The sequence below is a fragment of the Myripristis murdjan genome, chromosome 7 (assembly GCF_902150065.1).
Source record: "Myripristis murdjan chromosome 7, fMyrMur1.1, whole genome shotgun sequence".
NCBI classification, from domain to species: Eukaryota; Metazoa; Chordata; class Actinopteri; order Holocentriformes; family Holocentridae; genus Myripristis; species Myripristis murdjan.
In genome coordinates, this window is record NC_043986.1 from 23,278,302 (window position 1) to 23,299,914 (window position 21,613).

Consider the following 21,613-nt stretch of genomic DNA (forward strand, 5'->3'; position numbering starts at 1 on the left):
ACACAAAAATGGAGTGTTGACAGACCTAGGAGCAAGAGGTGAATTTGCTACAGACCTACAGACTTAAGAGCAAGCTTGAAACATTCAAATCAAATACCTGCAAAACAGCACCAGCTAAGCCCATAGAACTAGGCGAGAATTACTGTATATACAAGATAGCTGCAGTATGTGTTTTGTTCGTCAAAATTTTCAAACAGCAGAAAATGTCACATTTTCCAGTGACCAGTTAGTCTAGAAATTATACGATGGTGGCGACCTACGGTGATTATTGTGGTTATACAAGCAAATGGTTGAGTAGAACTCATACATTCAAGCTATACATATATATACCTATGTACACAAAGTATAAATAAAACCACAAAATGAGAACCCAAAGATTATAGTTTTATACATATTACACACCCAAAACCTCCGTAAAAAGGACACTAATCACCCTGGGGTTTCTACCTCTACATATTAGGGATTCCAATCTAGCAAGTGCTTATTTTGGAGTAGTTGATGACTGAAGCGCTCTCCTGTGGGGATTTGAGTAACAAACATACACCGAGATAAAACAGGACTTCAACAAGTACAAAGCCCCCTGGCTGCCCACTTTCCATTCAAGCTTGCTTTTAAGTGTTTGCTGTAAGCAAATATCATCCTTCACTCAATCCCTTTAACACTGTTCCTGCACACAATATTGCTTTTGGTTCTCTATTCAGACTGCTATTCAGAGCACACACTGAGCACACGACCGATAGAATAAATTTGAGAGCACGTTACTGAAAAAGCGTTGAGAGGGGAGAAGACTTTCTACTTTGACAAAAGTTATTTTGATCATAGAGGTGATAGAGGTCATGAGAAACAAAAACAAAGAAACAAAATAACAAGGAAGTTGGAGAAAAAAGGGGAGACAAAAGATTTAAAGGGGCAGTATCTTTTAACTGATTTATGTTTGTTAATGTGTGTTCAAAAGCTTGCTAATTTTATTGGGACGTTTTTCCTAAACTGGAGTGTTCATAATGGGAGTGAAATGTATGGATAGACTGGGTGGGACGACATCTGGGAACATTGCATAGAAAAATCATATTGACACTTAATTTGAAAGAATAAAATTGCTTGGGAATATCCCCTAAGACAAAATCACAGCGTTGGCCAAAAGCAGCAACGGTTCAGTTAGATGATTAATTACTAGATCTTTTAACAAAAGAAGTACAATTCACCCCCACAATTCCCTTTGAATGCCATTTCCTATTCGTAGTTCTGGCCCAGTGCTAATACACAGACACACGGGCACTGTACCAGGATCTCAGAGACAAATCTTTTCCAGCAAACCTATGACTGTAAATGAATTAGGGGGAATGTGTATGTGTGTTTGCAGTTTTCACTTCTCATCTTTCTAATATGGAGGCATCATGGGACAACTTAGCTATGGTTTAACTGACACACTTTAACACAAATAGTGTGAAGATTTAGAAGGCCCTTTTTTTTTCGTGACATGACATTAAAAGCGTACTGTCTCTTTGAATCTCATTTCCCTGGGGTTGGGAAGGACAGGGGGTCAACTTATATCTGCCATTTGATATTTCCTCTTCCACCCACCCTTAACACTAACCCCCAACTCCCTTTGACTTTGTTCTTCAGCCTGACTTGGCGCCCACCAGTGCCATCAGTCCATCCGTGCTCATGGACTTGGGGCGCTCCAAGGGGAAGCCCAGGGCTCTGCTCCACACCAGCTGGGCCAGCACACCCAAAGCTCGGGACACGCCAAACAGCACAGTGTAGTAATTCATCTCAGTCATTCCATAGTACTGCACAGACAGGGAGAGAGGGAGGTTAGGATGGAATAATGCCTGCTTGACAACATAAAGTTACAATTACATGATAACGAGCTGTTGCAATAAAATTATATCATTAACATTAATTGGTACATGTTCGTTTTCTTTATGCCCCCAAATCCACCACCCCATGTCCCTTACCTGCAGCAGCACTCCACTGTGGGCATCCACATTGGGCCAGGGGTTCTTGGCCTTGCCCTGCTCCAAAAGGATATTGGGCACAATCTTGTAAAGCTGGGCAACCATCTTGAACATCGGGTCATTGGGAAGGTGCTTCAGGGCAAACTCACGCTGGCAAGTGTAGCGTGGGTCAGTCTTCCTCAGGACGGCATGGCCATATCCAGGCACCACCTACGGCCGAGTCAGAGACAATTCTCACTTGATGCATACATCTTCCAAACTGTTATGGGATAGAGTGTGGATACCCGACCCGGGCCTGTCGGGACACATCGGTACCCAATTGGTTGGGTCGGGCTCAGGTAACAATTGAGAAATTATGTTTGGGTTTGGTTGAGTCATGCTGGTGTTACTTTAGTGAAAAAAAAATCATGGACCAACTGGCTGTTCTGGGCAACTTCCTGTATAGTGCTGGAGTTTACGTAACAGCACTGAAGGCAACACGTAGGCTATTTCAGGCAGTAAATGTAATCTATTAACGGAGGACATGCAAAATTTCAGGCTCAGGTCAGGTACAGACACAGACAGACAGACACAGACACAACAGAATGCCTGTCAGGTTCTCGGTTATAATACTCCCATCTCAGCTTGGGTTTGGACAAAAATATGTGGGTCGATCCGCACACTATTATGGGATAATACTACCATTGCTTCTAATAATTTTTTATAGCATTTTTCAAATTAGTTACTACTGTCACCCTGGGTGGAGCTGTTCTTTTTGTTGTATGTGTCATATACAGTGCCTGACATTACTGCTTTAAACTTGGGGAACTGTCAGCATCATGGTGGTGCTGTGGAGGGCAAGTTAGTTTTATATTTATACTCTATATCAATGGTAAAATGCATCATTCCCAAAAGGTTTATCGAATTTGACACAGCAATGCCCAAGATATTGAGTGTGAAGCTTAGAGCCCTGTTGGCCTGGTGTGGGTGCTGTGTTGGGCCGACCAAGTTTATGTTCAATACGCTACAAAAATCACATAAAAGCAAAGTCTATAAAATGTTAAGTAAGACTAGAGGTGGCAATGGCCCAAGTCTCATATTGTTGTCCAACATGCTTTTGGAACTGAAGAAAAACTAACAGGGTAGGAGATAAGACTGCTAACACTGCTATGAGGCTTACCACGAAACTCACTAATGGGAGAGTTGAAATGTGACCTAAGTGATAGAAGTGGGTATGGATTATCCCCCTTACCCTGCCGGACTTGAGTGTGTTCCAGATGTAATCCCTCATCCTCTCATCAGACACCTCTCCACCCAGCTCCTTTTGAAGGGCTGTCAGCCACACCAGCACCTCCTGCAAGATACAGAAATAAATATGCATCACCACTGAGTCATCACTGCAGTTTGTAATCATCATACATAATAAAACAGGCAACACCACCATCTGAAACAACAAACACATGACGATAGTTGGAACCTAAAATTAAAAACTAGTAAAATAAATCTCAGTCGTTGGGACACATTTTGCACACACCTGATTGGCCAGACCATGCAAAGGACCAGCCAGGCCATTCATGGCTGCACTGAAGGACAGGTAGGGGTCAGACAGAGCACTCCCCACCAGGTGGCTGGTGTGGGCACTGACGTTGCCTCCTTCATGGTCACTGAAACATTATAAAAGGGCTACATTAAGTAAAAACAAAACAAAAACAAATCTCGAAAATAAGCTGTTCTGTTATCAACATTCATTCTCCAAACAAAGACACCATTGTCAGGCCGACCTGAAATCAAAATTTTATTTACTAGCACCTCCTCCATGTAGACACTAGGGGGCAGAGATTAGTAAATCTAATGCTGCAATCCCATGACTCACTCAAGGGGCAGAGAGGTTGAGCCTGCAGCTCAGCGCTGCAGCCACTTACCTACCCTTTGTGTCTGAAGGGTACATGTGTGCACCGTTCCATACAGTGCAAGACTGACTGGGAAAAACTGCACTGGTGTGTACATTTACTTCAATCTTATGGCATGTGCCAAGGATTTCACATGTGGGTGCACAAATGAAGTCTTTCAACACAGAAAGACATGACCTAATCAATTTGTTTTAAGGAGTTTGTCTAGGCAAGACCTTTGTAGTGGCAAAAACCACTCAGGTTTGAACGTGTTTCACCTCCCCTACATTCCAGATAAGTGACCTACTGACTGATCAGAAATTAAAAGAAAACGAACATGGATCATTGAGGTGGCTGACACCTATATTAAAAATCAAAGCTACTTTGTAATCTTGGATCAAGTGTTTCAAGATGCACCTGTGGATGGTGAGGTAGAGCCTCATGAGCTCGGTGAACTGAGGATCACTGTAGCCCAACATGTTGGTGAAGTTGTGGGACCAGTCCAGGTTGGAGTCAATAGCTCCAATACTGCTGCCCTCGCGGTAAAGGTTGCGGTAGATCTTGGCTGCAACGCAGGGCAACTTCGCAATCAGGTCCATGGAGTCTTCATAGATGAACTAACAGAGTAAGAGGTTGAGAAATGTTTAAAAATGGAAGAAATGTCTCTTGAAATAATAGTGGAACAAATCAACAAATGTTTGAATTATCTTGTGGCACTTCAGTGCATTTAGCCAGAACTTGGAGAAAATACATGCAGAATGCAGGATGAACGAGTGTACAGTGAACTGTACAGTATGCAGATGCAACTCACCTCCCAGTACTTGGATTTGTGGACGCCCTCGGAGTAGGCCCGCGCGAAGCTGCTCTCACTGTTCAGAGCTGTGATGGCAGCACTGAACTGAGACATGGGGTGCAGGTTTGTGGGGAAATTATCCAACATGGTGACAACATGAGAGGGGAGAGCTGCTCTTTTGGCCCATTCTTTTGACAGCCAGTTCACCTGTGACAAAAAGCACACAAAGAATGCTTGCAGGTGACTCGACGTACTCACTTTTCCAGTTATTCTTACCAAGAGAGCAAGAGGTTGAGAAAGTGCAGTTTTTACTTAAAATTTGTCCCTTGGTCTACACATCAAAATTTGGAATTTTATTCTTTTTTATAACCTACCTTTTTTATAACCTACCTTTTATCTCTTGTTATGACTTCTATACCTTTCCTTTCTTATTATTTAATTATTTTATCTTGCTATCTTAATCTTTTGATTACCTTTTTTATACCTAAGATTTATTATTAGTGTTTTATTTTGATAATTTGGGTTTTATCTGTTTCTCATTGGCTTAATCTGGCCTCTGGTGTTTCTCCACTGCAAATGAGATTTTAGACAGCATTTCCTTGGTTGCTGTTTTGAGTGTGACACAATTTTGTGTGTGCGTCTGCATTGTGTTGTAATTTTAACAGCACCAGTGGAAACACTGGCTGATGAACGGGAAACCCCTAAAAATAAAAGGCTGTGCACATCTAATTACACTGATTAAAGACAGCAGTATTTATTGCATGAAATTTATACCATCAAACAATTAGACAAACAGACAAAACGCCAGTTGGCTTAAATGATACTCTGACATTGCCAAAAAATATTGGTGTAATTCTAAAGCCATATAACCCAGCCTTAGAAATACCTCTGTCACTTTTCCCTGTGACATATTAGAAGATGAACAAATGGCAGTTTCTGTCCAGGTGGTTAAACAAGCTGGTGAAAAAAGCCAGCTCAGTGCTTGGCAGGAGGCTAGACTCTAAAATCTGTGGTGGAGAGGGTTACACTGAACAAACTGAAAGCTATGATGGACGACAGCAGACAGCCTCTCCACAGCCTCTTTGCCCAACAGAGGAGCAGCTGCAGCACTCGGCTCCTCTCGCTGTGCTGCAGAATGGAGCACTTCAGGAGATCCTTTGTCCCCACGGCAATCAGACTGTTTCACAGCTCCTGAATCACACACACTTCCCACATCACATCCTTGCTTGTGCAACTGACTATTTTAATTCCATTTATGCTACTTTAAACTTAGTAATATTTTAATTTATATGCATTATTTAAAAGTCTGGTTTAATAATATTTGATTGAATGTATGGTTGTTTTTTATGAGCTGCTGGACACTTGAATTTCCCTTTGGGGATGAATAAAGTTCTATCTATCTATCTATCTATCTATCTATCTATCTAAATGCAAATAAGTAAACAAATCTACACACAGTGTTTGCCAATAAAGTCCTGCTCACAGGCAACAGACTTGTATTTATCTTGTTCCACACATAATTTACATATACAAACACAAGAGAAAGACACAATATTTGCAATCATCAGTTAAAACATTATCATATCACTGAATTGTCCCATTAAAAACAATGAAAATAGCTTTACAGTCTAAACAAATAAGCTCCAGGTTCATGAACAGGGTTTCTTCAATATCCATGATGTGCAATTATGTGACTTTCCAAAAGTAGGTCAGAGCAGCTTTGCATAAAACTTTGATTTAGCTCTGATATAAAATGTTATGACTCCCTGGTAGCGTCTAATGAATAGATGAATACACTGGGGATTGGTGATATACTGTAGTAATGACAACTGTTTCCCACAGCACTTTGAAACTAAGGCCATATCTCAAATTATTTCTCTTATGCCACTGCAATCAACTTTTACACTGTCTTCCTCCTGATATTTACTCACATAGTTCAGAAGAGTATAGGTAAACTGTCATGACTTTGATTATTGATCAAATTTATTAACACTCGCCTACAATTACACCAAAATAGACAGAAAACAGTAAGTGGGTGCATTATTTATTTAAATATTTAAGTTAGTCAGCTGCGAAATCTTGATTAAGTATTTAACTGTGAGCAACGTTGACACTCAAAATGGGGGAGCCATGCAAAGACAAAAATAATGTTGAAGTTGATTACAGTGTTTCCTCTGTAATTTGTTTACAGCTGTGTTGCTAATTTTGCCCCATGTCTGTTGCTCTTTGGGTCTCATATTTCAAGTTGAGGCTGGAGTGATTAAAACATGTTTTAATCATACTATAATCAATATATTCATGTTTCTGAAAAGAACTTGGTCGGTATTTACAAAACATTTTAAAGCTAAAAGTAGCTCCTAACTCGTCGATTTAGGGGCAACTCCTAAAAATTAAAAAAAAAAAAAAAAAAAAAAAAAAAAAAAAAAAAATACTGGGTGTGTTACTCCCATTTTAAGAACTCCGAATTTTTTGGGGATATGAGTAAGAGCAAGGAAGAGTTTCACAAAATGTTTTAGCACAAAAACAAGGTCCTTAATTCGTGAGAAGTTAGAAATAGTGAAGAGGACTAAGACCAAATCTCAAACAATCCTAACATGGCTTCTGCAGGTAATCCACCTTGAAATCAGGCCAACATTCCCAATCTTTCAATGATTATGAGCTTTTAGAAAGGTAAAGAATAAGTCAAAACGGTGTTATGATGATAGTGGAGCCAGTGAGGGATGCAGCAGTGCTTCCCATTTATGTAACAAACTGTTATGGCCCACCACATGCTGATTTCTGGTGCTATGGATTCAAGTTGAAAAGATTAAGAAAAAATGCAGTTATTATTACTGATATTATGCCAACATTAAATAAATCTATCAGTTGCTCTCTCAAGGGCAGATGACATTATATTCCGTCTGAAACTAATGCACTCTTGGTTATTAAAATTAATGAGAAACTTAAAATTCCTCAACTGGCTCCCAACTGGCATTTGTTTGGAAGCGTGTCAACAGCAGTGGAAAGTTGGAAGTTATGGAGATGTACAAAACTGTCCACCATGCTCAACTCTCATAGAAAATGATCACTTGTAGAGTGCAAATACCACCATATTTTGCTGTTTAACTTTAGCTTTACTGCTGGCACTATGAGGAGAGTTTATTAACCCTCCTTTTACATGTCAACATGATATCTCCCTCTACAGTATTTCTATCATCAAGTCACTGATAGCGAGCCGTCCCCTATCAGCCAGTCACAGTGGGCATAGTAAATAAGCTCGTTCACAAAGTACAATCTCATCCATAACGAGGCCCACCCTGCCCTTATTCTTGGTTTAAGAGTTTTCCCAATTCCTTAGTTAACGTTTTTTTTTACTAGCACTTTTGTGAATTCGTTTCAAGAGAGAACTCTTGGCTACAAAGTTTTAGTGATACTTAGGAGGCCTCTTACTGGTAATATAAAATGCTTTGTGCATACAGTCCTAATAGAACCTGTGACAAAAAGCCTACTAGTTCTGTTCTTATTAGTTCCGTCCTAAATTTGACTGATCATCCATCAATACTACACATCAGACTGTATCTGAAATGTTGTTTTGAACTCCAGCACAGGCTGCATAAGGCTTTAAAATGGCTTACAAAAAGAGCAGCACAATACTGATCACTATCCAAAGCAGCCACTATATTATTTACAAACAGCACAATGTTCAGCCCTAGATCAAGTGTGAGTGGTGAAAAATTAAACCATAGTGTGCTACCGAGGAAGGTTCCAGGTTGTTCATTTACCAAGGAATCCACAATTTTGGCTAAGCAAGAAAAATTGCGGATTTAACCTATCTTCCTGCTGAATTCTTTGAGTCAGTAGCAAGTGCATTAAAAGTTCCATAATGTAAAAGAACAAAGGGTAGAGAGGTAAGCATTTTTCTCCCTATGAAAAGTAATGGATAACTTAGAAAAGAGAAAGCTTTTGCTTATCAGGAAGGTTATCCCTGTATTCCTTATCAAGATGAATGGCAGCAATAAAAGACCCACTAATGGCGCACACTCTTGTTGCCCTTTTACTAAACACTCTCTAGTTTACATAAGCAGGCAATTTCCCCGAGTCATACATAATTCACCAACTCATAATCCATAACTTATACTGCTAAACGTCTTTTTGATTGACCATTCGGTGTTTGACAAGGCAACAGTAAACATGCTGCTTGTGGTCAATAATCCACTCTATGATTGCAGCCTGCCCCATTGCAATCTGTTAAATAAGAAACATGGTCAGACGCTTCACCTCCCTCCCCTCGCCGGCAGTGTTCTCCCCCCTCTCACCTGCTCCTCAGTGGGCACCTGTCCCGTGACCAGCAGCCAGAAGAGGCCTTCAGGCAGCGGCTCCTGACCTCCTGGAGCCTTGGGCAGCAGTTTCTGACACTCTGGAATGCTGTAGCCCCGGAAACGGATACCCTGTGCACCAATGGGAGATGAGACATGCATGGGTGTGGGTTTGGCAAACAAAATGCATAATCTGGTTCCAGTGAGCTTTTGTGTGAAATTGCTGGATCAAAAAGCACATCAAGGGAGTGCATGCCCGATCACTGTAACCTCTGGTAGGATCAGTTTATGTGGCTGACTGAATTTCTCATTCATTATATGACAACACTGTAATTAGTAATGAAACCTGTTAGTATTCAACTTCAGTAAGAAAAATAAGTGATCAAGAAAATAGTTAATGTCTCCACTGCATGTACATTAGACCTCAACAATTCACTGAAATATTACCAAAGTCGCTGTTTTTATGATAAAGGTAAAATGTCTGACAAAGACTTGTAAATAAAGTATTATGGTGCTACAGAAACCCCATGGCCTACAAATTGTATTTTGCAGATGTAAGAAAACATGTTTGTATGGCATAGACCCCATAAATCACACCTTCATCATCTCAGCTTTTTAACTGAACATGAAAATTATAAAGTGAAAAAAAAAGCTCTCGTTTTTCCAGATGTGATTACCATTAAAAACAAGGACATTTTATATTCAGGCCAAAATGGTACTTAGTTGATTACTAGGGAGGCTGAATACAGAAAATGGTCCTTTGTAATGCTTGACCTTTGGCATACACACCTCATCAGGATCCAGAACAGAAGTCTCATACACCAGACCCTTCATTCCCCTCATACCTCCATAGACCTGCACATGAAAACATATAAAACAAAAGCATATTCACATATTATTCACTAAGTCATCTGGCTTAATGACACTATGCATACAGCTGCTGCTTTGTGTCTGGTTTGTATGGGCCATGTACAGTCTCACCACAGAATTTAATAAATTCTTTGTGGTTGAACAGGTGTCAGATTTGTAAATCACCTTTCAAACACAAGGCAATTCAAAGTGCTTTACATAAAATTTCAGAAGAAATAGAAACAAGATTTAAAAGACAGTTAAATAAATGAATTTTTAAAGAATGAATAATAAAATAAAATAGATTTAAAAAAAAAAAAAAAAAGCTACAGTTACAGTGCATCATTTAGTAAAAGGCAGTGGGAAACAGTAAAGTTTTAAGCTTAGATCTAAAAGAGCTGAGAGCTGGAGCAGACCTCAGATCTGCTGGAAATTTATTCCAGACATGTGATGCCTAGAAACTTAAAGCTGCTTCACCATGTTTTGTTTTGACCCTTGGCACAGCAAGCAAACCCATCCCAGACATCTCGAGAGGTCTGGATGGTTTCTAACACAGCGGCAGATCAGAATGTACTTTGACCCTGAACCATTCGGCGCTTTATGAACCAGTAGCAATATTTGCTCCCTGGGATACAGGGAGCCGCGGCAATGATCAGAGAAATGCAGTCATGTGCTCCACTTTCTTAGTTTTAGTGAGGACACTGGCGGCAGCGGTCTGAATAAGCTGCAGTTGTCTGATTTTTTTTTTTTTTTTTTTACAGACAACATTTTACAAAGACAACATCACAGAAGTCAAGCCTGCTAAAAACAAATGTGTGGACAAGTTTTTAAAAGTTCTGCTGAGACATAAGTCCTCTAAATCTTGCTAGATTTTTCAAATATACCAAGAATGATTAAAAATGCTGGTACTGATTTTGATTGCCTTGTGGTTGTTAAAATTTAACAACTCTGTTACTCTCTAATAATGGTCAACCAAGTCAAATGCAGCACTGAGATCCAGTAATACCAAAACTAAAATTTTTACCACCATCTGTTTTTTTTAGCAAATATCATATACAACCTTAACAAGAGCAGTCTCAGTACTGTGGTGTGGTCGAAAACCAGACTGGAAAACATCAAAACAGTTGTTAAGCTCCATAAACGAACTGAGAAACAACCTTTACAATTATTTTACTGATAATGGTAGGCTTGATGTGCATGTGTAATTGTTAATTACTGAATGTTTTTTTTTTAAAAGCAGGGTTTAATAACTGCAGTTTCCAGGACTTTTGGGAAATGGCCTGAAAAAAGTGAGGTGTTGTCTATTTGCAGGAGATCCACTGCCATGCAATTAAAAACATTTTTTTTAAAAGCTTGTAGGCAGAATATCAAGGCAGCAGGAGGAAGATTTCTGCTGGTTTACAATTTTCTCCAAGGCTTCAGAGTCAATAGGATCATGTTGTATCATGTTAAGTAATGGTTTTAAGTGGATGAAGAAAAGACACAGACAGTTTGCCTGGTACAGGTAAACTGACAACTTGTCTAACCTTCTGAATTTTGTCAGTCAACAAGAAGGCAAAGTTATTGCAGTTTTTAGTGGACAAAAATTCAGGAGCTACTGGCACAGAGCAGGGTGTCAGCCTGTCAAGAGTAGCAAGTAAGGTATGTGCATTACTTGTGTTTTGTTAATGATGTCAGCAGAGGACTGTCTTGCATCCTCATCTCTAAGTTATTGGTGTGAGGTCTCTACAGATTTCATAATGAACCTGGAGGTCTGTTTTCCACCACCTGCACTCAGATTTTCTACACTCTCTTTTTTTTAAGTTTTTACTGGTGCAGCTTTTCTCCAAGGTGCTTCTTTCTTACTGAAGACTACTTCCACCATTGTAGGGGCAATTGCATTGCTAAGATTTGTAATTTTAGACCGTAAATTTTCTACAAGATCATTGATAGAGGCCAAAGGGGGGAAAAGGCCTGACTACATACTGCAGTGTTGTTGTTAGGTTTTTGCAATTATTTTTACCTTAACATTTGTGGATACTGAGACAGTCAGTTCAAAGAAAACACAGGTGCTCTGATGCACTCTACTCCGCTAAGCAAGTTTCAGTTAAAAACATAACATCAATGCTGTGCTTTGACAATTAAATTATTCATTAAATGTGATATACCTGCCAAAGACCTGACATTAAATAAAGCTAGGTTTAATGTATTAAACACATGCTGTGGGGGTGACTATGGCTGACAAGGAAAAGTTGTAAGACTTGCAAAGTTTGGCATTTTGACTAAAGAAGACTCTTTGTTTCTATTTCTTGCTAAACATCACTGGAGAGACATCAGAGCAGTAAGGAATGCTGCTGCCACAGGGGTGGTAATCATCAACACATCGCCTGTTCTCTTTGTTGTTATCGGTGCTGTTGGTGCAAACTGAGCATTCCCCTTGCTTGTGGTTTTTAATCAGTGTTTTGGGTACAAACTGAGCTTTCAGCCATCAATGAAGGTCGGGGTGGTGGTACACCTCATCGTGGGACCTTGGGTGGTTCAGCTGGCAGAGACTGAGGGGGGTAATATGCTGTGGTTTGGACCTCAAAAGTCTAGAGGCAACAGTGAGGCAGGGTGGACGAGCTGAGGGATGCTTGTCTGTGATCAGCACAGCAGTAGGGAGGCAGGAGAGAGGAGAAGGTTGAGAGAGAAGTGTTGAGATGGGGAGAAGGACAGCAGGGAGGGTGGTGTGGGGGAATAAGAAGACTATTTTCTAGTCTGTTTTGGTGATTTGAAAAAAAAAAAATTATGTGCCTTGTTCTATTTATTTGACTGATTCTTGGGAATTTGGATAAAACAGGTTTTAATTTTGAAAAAAAAAAAAAAAAAAAAGTGCGTTAAATTACAAAATCTGAAGGTATATCATTATAGGTCAAGGTCTTGGCTGTTCAGCAATGTACCGGTGCAACCTCCTCAATTTGCATCTTTTTTATAAAATAGGTTTTTCCAGTTATTAGGCTACTTTGTTTTTGTCAACACCATCACCGTAATGTTTTTTTTTAAATTTGAAAAACATATTTTTGTATTAAAGAGACTAATACTTTAATAACTCAACAGCACTAATACTTTAATAACTCAACAGCACCAAAGAAACATATTGTAGCATATTCATTTAAAACAAATATAACTGCCTCTGACGGTGGTGACACTAATCTGACGGTGGTGACAGTGGCCTCATTACAACATACATTTCCAAAATTTATACCACTCAAGTCAATGGCTTCTTGCTTAACAACTTTATTTAACTATTTGGTACAAAAAATAACAATCCTGAGAACTATTATAAGGATTTTTCAGACTTCAGTCTTCACCGTCAGGTGATGACTGAAGTGGTGACTGACGGTGGTGACAAAAACCTACTCTTTCACATGATAAGCATGAGTTGTTCACATTAGCCAGCTTGGTTCCCCCCTGTTGCTACCTGCATCAGACCTCTTCTTAAAAACTATACTTTTATTCCATAATCTAATTTAATATTTTTTATACAGAAGTGACGGTGTTGACAATTCATGGTTGTGACAGTAGCAGTGTCCAAAAATATGAAGAGATTTAAGAGAAAATAGAAAACTTCCAGGAGCCTGAGTGGTCTTGAAGCATGCAGTAGAGCTGAAGGTTTGAAAAGGGCTCCTCAGGAATGTAATTGACCTTGTAGTTTTTTTATTATTATTTTTTAAATATATATCTGACGGTGGTGACGAATATCTGGGACACATTTTGAGCAACCACAAAATAATAGTAAATATTGTTCAAAACTCATCGTTTGTAGTTTTTAATACATATTATGATGTACTCTTTCATGTGGTAAAGATATTATTCAATGAAATTATTACTTTTTGTTGTTTTAATCAAGTTGAAATGATTATCTCCTATCCAAGGACAACTGGTTTTGTAGGCCATAGGCCAACATATAATCATTAAATTAATACAAATTAAAAATAAACCTAAAAAAGAACCTTACAAATGTGCAAAGGACCCCCTGATTATGCCATTGATTCTTTTTATTCATTAAAATGTTGTAAATTTCCAGCAGAAATAGCATTTTTCTTAGTGGGACGTGATTTATCCAAATTCTCAAGAATCAGTGATTTGTAAGACTGTTGTGATGAAAAAAAAATCCACTTGAATACCAGTTTAAAAAAAAAATAGACAAAGGAGTAGCCACAGCTCAATGCACAGTCACTGATTCATGGTGAAAAATGTAATTCCCATGGCAACCAGAAGGATGATACGGGTGATGTGTATGATTGCCGTGGCTGTATGTATGGAGCTGTGACAGTCTGAGATGGAAAGTGTGAGGTAAAGATCTGAGTGACTCAGCTAAAATGTCTCCCCTGGGACGGAGCAGTGCAGCTTCTTGTGGCCATTACAGGAAAGATGGCTGAGGAGCTACACCTGACACAGTAAATAAGGCTGGAGAGACCAAGACGGATTAGAAGCGCTAAAATGACTGATATAATCTACATCACTACTGATGGACAACATATTTTTCATGAATAAATCAGACTTTAGCAGACTTTCAAACTGCTCAGGGTCATTTGTTAACAACTCCAGCCTACTTAAGTATGGGCCTCTGATTCATCATGTCAAAAGCACTTTTACTCAGTTTAGCAACTTAAGTGACTCACCATATCAACAGTAATCTGTCCAATGTTGGTCTTGCCATACTGCTGTTTGAAGTTCTTGATCCTGGTCTGTTCTTTAGGGATTAGGTCTGCCAGAACATCCTTGAGATTCTTTAAAGAATAAAAATCAGTTAAGGATCAAATGTAGCAATCAGTAATTAAATATAAAGATCAGCTCTAGTTCTAGGTCAGTTCCTCTGCCTTAAAATACACACTCTTACCTCTAATCAGAACTGGGGTTAATTAAATAGCCTTTATATAAATGTTTAGCTCAACAGAAACTAATATTGGCTGTACAAACGTCAGCATGTGCTATTAGTAAGACATGCTGAGACATGCACTGTCTTTTCTAAATTCTCCACATACAGTATCATTTCTAGTATCACACCCTAGGAAAAACAGGAACCAGGAAACCACCTGGGAATAGACAGTACTCACTGTTGATGCGCTGGCATGTCTGGCAGCCACAAGGACATAGGTGGCATTCTGAGGAAACAAAGAGTACAACAAGGTTTTAAGTGCTGGAGACATAAGGAGAAACCCTTAGAGAGAAACCCCTTGTACAAAAATAAAACTAGCACAGCTACACTTTTAGGCTACTACGGTGGACAATGGCACTCCGCAAATTTGCATTCGGACAACCTTAAGGAGCCTCAAGAGTAGGGCTGCTCAATTATGGAAAAAATCATAATCACGATTATTTTTGGTCAATATTGAAATCACAATTATTTACACGATTATGTCTTTGAATTTGGAACAGCATTTATTGAACATGTTTGGAATCCAAAATGTCCCCACACTAATGAAGTGGTTCTACCTTTTTTAATCAACCAAGCGACGCTGCTCAGCCCCACCCTCTGCCATCTTCACAAGTGCTTAAATCGCCGGCCTGGATCTCCACTCTCCACACACACAGGGGCAAGGGAGTAGTGGTTGAGTTGCGCATGCGCGTCTCAGAACGGAAACTGACAAAATAGTCGTTTTTCCTCGATTAGATGAATTTTGAGATTGTCTGCAGCCAAAATCGTAATCACGATTAAAATTCGATTAATTGAGCAGCCCTACTCAAGAGTCATGACATCATTTTCTAAAAATAGCCACTGAGAAATGTGGTGCCAACAGTCTGTGGGAAACATTAACATCAGGACTACAGCAAGCTCTGCAAGTATTCACAGTTACAGGTTCTCATTTTGACTTCCTATTGTTTAAAAAGGAAATGACTCCAAAACCAGTATTTCCTGCACTTAGGATCATCCTTGGTGCACCGCCACAATATCAGCATGGCCCCACACACACACACACACACACACACACACACACACACACACACACACACACACACACACACACACACACACACACACACACACACACACACACACACACACACACACACACACACACACACACACACACACACACACACACACACACACACACCACACACACACACACACACCTCCACCCCAACTACCACAGCCACAAGTACTGTAAATGGACAACCTGTGGGAAACAATAATAAAGTACCGATTGTCGGTCACCATGATATTTTTTTGGATCATATGGAATGGAAACTTACTCCATCTGAGTCAGTATTACTCACAGGTGATGTGCAATACATGGGTGGGGTTAATGACAACAAGAAAGCAAAGGTCTGAACTGTGAAACCATCCTTATATTACCAAGTGCCTCTTTTTTCATCCTCACAGCCCCATCTTTTTCTGAGCATTTTAAGTTGTTTCAAATGTTCAAAATGTATGCTGGTCTATGTTGTTTCCACTCTTTCCACAGCTGTTTTAAGGTTGGCTGGAGGTAGATATCCACTCCCAACACCACAGCCCAATGACACTCAATGGACTGAGATTAGGCTAGTTAGGCAGGCCATGAAAAAAATCCAAATTACCTCACGTCTTGAGACCACTCCTGGACATCCCTGCATTAAGGCATGGGGCATTAACCGTCCTTAAAATCCATCCAAATGGACAAACTGCTGTGATAAAGGCTTGCAGCTGACTGCCAATGATATTTAGATATTCTGAGGTATACAAATATTGCTTCACTCCGATCAAAAGGTTCAGTGTGCACCATGAGAAGACATCACATGGTCACGCCACCACTGCCAGTCCAGTGTCAATAGACAGCAGGACTGTTTTATGTGATTTTTCTCCACTTTATATTCCTGCCATTGGTGGGCAACAACCATAGTCAATAAATGTTGTGCCTGTAACTGTCGAAATGTAGCCCATTTGCTGACCTACACAATCTTTATCAGGCTCCTTTGGCCTATTAAATTTAAAACTGGCACTTTAAATCACTGGCCTGCAACTGGTTAGATGTCTTTTGGCCGTCGGATCATTGTTCAGACAGAAAGGAAACTGTCAAGTCTAAGAAACACAATAGCGCTACTTGCAGCATGGCTGGCAGACCAACCACAGCCTATGAAATAACATCTGCCAAGGTTCAAAAACCATCGCCCAAGCCTTGTCCACCCATTTAGCTACAGTGGTCCAGATTTAATCAGGAAAACAAGGGTCTAGTGCTTCCACCTGGGCTTGCATGGTCAGTCTATTTAAAGAAGAAAGCAGTTGTTTTCCAGTAAGTTTGACCCTTAGTGATGAGAGACAGCAAAATTTCAGATTTAATCAGTTACAGCAATACAGTAAAAGCATTCACAGGAAACGGATTAGGATTTTTATATTTGGATTAGGGGGTCTTTCCATAAATTATACAACATGTGTCAACATCTTTCCATCATGATAACATGTGACTCAACAGTGGCTGAAATACATAGTGATTTATAGACAGGACTCTGTAGTGATCTTATCTTGCCTAATTTTGTTCCTTCAGTCCTTTCATTTCTATGGTTGGAAAGAAGTATTCTGATTTCTACAGGGCATTTACTGCATTTTGTGGGCAAATTTTGATGTAAAGAGGCTAAACCTAACCCCATTCTGTTAATCATAGAGCATATCCCCATCCTTATTTGAAAGGATACCCTAAGAACAAGTACAATGTATATACCTCTAGATACCTAGGCTACATCAACACATCGAGTAGGTAAGCAATTCTTACAAATCTGTGTTTGTCAAGATGTAAGAGTCACTTCCACAAGACATTTTACATTCATAATGCCTAGAAAAAGATTGTTTAACAGAGTCCATTCCAAAATTTAACAAAACGTACTAGAAAGAAATTTAAGACAACAGTTTTAGAAACATTTTCTGAAAATATTATGAATATAAAATTGGGGTATTTCATTGTGTTTTGGGGAAAAGGCTTTTTTAACCTTTCAAAGTGAAGAGCATTTTGTATAATGTTTCAATAATTTTAGAGACATGGCCTCAAACTTTTTTTGGTGCTTTTTTTTAGTTTATAATGAAATAACTCCTACGTTAACAAACTGAAATTTTGTATGACTGAGATAAATTTCAAAACAGTGATGTCTTAAGCAGGTGAGTGTCATTCAGCTTGATGTTGATCAAGGGTACAAGGGAACGCTGCACCTCAACCCCAAACAATTCACACTTGTGCTGGTAACCTAACTTAATTGAAGCATCATTGCATAAAGACATATAGCAGAGGACTAATTTGCCCGTGATGATGGCATGAGCCTGAAACTGGGCATCTTTTTGCATATAGAGGGAAATAAAAAGGGAACAAAAGGAAAGAGTGTATGTGTGGTCCTCTAATTTATGTCTTACGTACATTGCAGAGATGTGCTATGTAACCAAAAGTCAAACAAAAAATGAAGCTTTAATTCAATATGCACATGGTCTTAAACCTTAAGACTCGTGGTTGAACTGGGACAAGACAAGAGAATGTAAGCGGGATTAAAAAGGCCATTGGCTTGCATAGATGAGGCTGGCCTAGGTTATGAAAGTGTTTGAATGGCAGCCAGTAATCTTGCTGCAAGCTGAGTGGGAGTAGTGAGCAGGCAAGCCTGCTGTTGCTGGTCACTGAAACGGGACTCCCTTGTCAGCCTATTAAGATTGTCAATGGGAGAGGGAGGAGCCTCGGGGGCAGGGGGACATCTGGCTCTGCTCCAACTAGGTTCCAACATGGTCCACAACTGGTGGGAGTGGACTATGTCCGACAGAAACAAAGGTGTGATCTCACCTCGCCATAGTTACAAATTGTCTACACAGCTGAGAGAGATTATGTAACAACACAGGGCATTAAATATAGAGCGACAGTTCACTCAAACTTCTAGCGTCCATGTGCCTGAGTGGAAGGGCAGGATTACTCCACTTCACAGGCCCGACCAGCAGCCTTGTTTAAACACACCTAGAGCACTGTGTGCTAAATAGGAAAAGCATACTGAACAGACAACCTTGCTAAAACATTTAAGTACTGACCTCAGGTCTATGTTGTTTCTAGACCTGACGGCTTTAACGACTTTAAACATAATCTTACTGAAACAACAGCCTACACTAGAAGTTGTTGACTTCCCACTTCCAATCAAGTTTCTATTCTTTACTTTTGTTAAGTAGGCAGGTATTGCCATGGGAACACAGAAAAATCCCAAGATAGGTGAACATACCTTTTTTTCTGTGGAGAAAATTATTTCAGGCAAAAAGAGAGCATGTGAGCAAGAACACTTGACACATGCATACATGAGTGACCTTTGGTCTCTAGCTATGACAAACACGATTTTCATTATGTTCAAAGACAAAGTATTTTAACAAAACTCTATTATGTGATGACAACAAAAAATCACCTTGATAATAGAGCTTCCAAGTAAAAATAACAGCTGATCTGAGGGTGTAGATTAGTGTGACCATTAGCAAACCCAGGTGTCTTCCCTGAGAGACTGAGAACAGATGGACATGAAGCCCACATGTCTATGCACGGTCAAAAAAAAAGGAAACGCTGGCTCACTAATTATTTGCCAGGGGGATTGAACATTATCAGTCATTCGGTTAAAAATTCCTCAGTAGTGGGTGACATAAGTTGATGTAAAGCTCAAAACGCGTCAGCTGTCTGGGCCGAGAGGTCAGTGGAGTAAGACAGTAGGTTGTAGCATAGGGTCACCTGTAAAATGCAACTTAATGTGTCATTCATTAGCACTACTCCTGAAGCATGAATTTGCATGCTACTACAACGAGGGCCAGTCTGAGACAATCTAGACATGTTAACACAGTGCTTACTAAGAGGGCTGATAATAGATGTCTGAAACCCGACACACGAGCTGTAAAATTTGCTTCTCGAGTGACGATTGTATTAAATGAAATAACCCTGTGATATATCTGGATCTCATCAAGTAGTCGGGCGTTAAATATATGTCTGATAGCCTGACGTGAAGGTCAACGGCGGTTGAGAAGAAAGGCATGCAAAAAAAGTTGCTTATGGAGTCCAACGGCTGTTTCAATTGCCGTTATCGATTTAAATCACAACAACTGTTCGTCGCTGACAAAAACCAAACAAGACAAGCGAAATGCTTACGTAAAATGAACCCTAACACCCTCAGAAACTAATGGAAGAAATTCATCCAGGCTCTGACAATGCCAGGCCACCAGAAAAAGCGAGGTTTCCAAAATGCTAACTAGCTAACATCAACGTTAGCTAATGGAGAACAAGCTGACAAGCAAAACGGATAAGACGTTTTTATTATTAAGTTAACAAAATACAAAACGACCGGCAGCTGTTTTAAACCCGTTCAACTTGTAGTTGCTCTTAGCTACGCTTTTAGCTAATCATTGACATTTCAGAGTGTGCCTGACAAGGCTAGCTGTACAGTGAGCTAGCAAGCTAATGTTATCTAGCTTGCCGCTAAGGCGTTAGCCAGCTAACACTAGCTTGTTCTGACTGTGAAAGTGATATCACAACTTCGCTTCTCCCTTACCTTTGAATTGAGGAGTTTGGGTGCTAGCCTGCTGATAGTGAGAAAGGACATGGTGTCTGTGTCAAAGTATTACTTCCACTTATTCTTAAACTAGGAAAGCCACTGCCAGTGCAGAGCGGAGCTGGTTGAAGGTGCCCCTCCAGAAAGCAGAAGGTTGAAGAGGGATTCGGGCCCGCACGTAGCGGCTTAGTTGATTGGATGACGGGCCTGAACGTAACAACAGCGTAGAGGAATTTCATTGGCTGGAACACGGCCGGGGGTTTGTTGATTGGACAGCCGGCCTCTCAGTGCCTCTCCAACGACAGCTCAAGATTACAGTGTGTTCAAGACAAGACTAATGTCCCTTTATGACTGTCAAGGGTGAACCAGCAACTTTTCTCAGCCTGGGACTTGCCAGAACCCCTGTAGCTCATTGCCTGCCTTGTATTTCCCTTCTCACTGCATGGCGGGCCATCAGTGAAGGGTGCGAGGTCTTTCAGGCTTAGTCTTTGTGTAGTCTTGCCTTATTTTTACCCACAGTTTGGCTATGCAATGGATGCCCACTTCTCCCGAATGCAGTGATTTTTTTTTTTTTTTTTTTTTTAATTATTATTATTGTAGATCAGTGTCTCTAACAGCCAAATGGAGACCTCACCAGGGATGCACATCATTCCAGTTGAGAACTGGTTCCAAATTGTCCGATCCATCAGAATTGTATGCCTCCAAGCTTATCTATGCCTTTTATCAATGCTTGCATGTTTCTCTGACAGGTGTGCATTGCAAAACAATGCTGTCAGTCTCATGCATCTATAGTGCTGAGTCATATGCATGCCTTTTTTCTACTCTGTCCCTGCACTGTGTTCAGACTCAGAGATATTTAAACAGATGAAAACCTGTGTGGGCTTTTTCCACACAGAAAACTGATCAGAAATCAATAAGGGAATCGATCAAGAATCGGACTGATAAGCAAAATCGATCATTGCATTGGTATCAATAAAATTAGTTCCCATCACTAGATCTTACTGAATACTGTAAAATATTGATTAAAAGCTGAGTCAGTCACAACAAAACAGTTAAGAAGCATCAGGCTATTTAACAAACCTATTTTAACCCTCAGTTGTTGACAGTTGTTGACAGATGATATCAGCCTCTGACACTTTTTACGGTAGGTGTGGACTCAAGACTAGAGCAGTCTGTTTTTCTCTTTGTTGTAGTCCCTAGATAGCACATATTTATGGAAGTGTTGCCAAGTCACTGCTCGCACCAATCAAGATGACAGTCTGGCAACCTCCTCTTAAAAGGTCCTGGAACTCAGATTTGAAAATATCACCTCCTGAGCTGGGACTAAGTCAGGTTTCAGGAACTTAACTTGTGACCATGATGTTGCCA

General features: G+C 40.0%; 1 protein-coding gene across 1 annotated transcript; it reads right to left on the reverse strand.

The window, feature by feature from the left end:
• Window positions 1–953: 953 nt before the first annotated feature.
• On the reverse strand, window positions 954–20,421 carry cs (citrate synthase). Its single transcript, XM_030054879.1, has 11 exons — window positions 20,246–20,421; window positions 14,842–14,889; window positions 14,407–14,514; window positions 9,704–9,769; window positions 8,915–9,046; window positions 4,638–4,826; window positions 4,244–4,443; window positions 3,472–3,601; window positions 3,190–3,291; window positions 1,959–2,168; window positions 954–1,790 (listed from the first exon to the last, which is right to left on the reverse strand). Exons 1-11 carry the CDS (start codon window positions 20,294–20,296, stop codon window positions 1,620–1,622), a joined length of 1,407 nt encoding a protein of 468 aa, XP_029910739.1. The 5' UTR covers window positions 20,297–20,421; the 3' UTR covers window positions 954–1,619.
• Window positions 20,422–21,613: the final 1,192 nt, after the last annotated feature.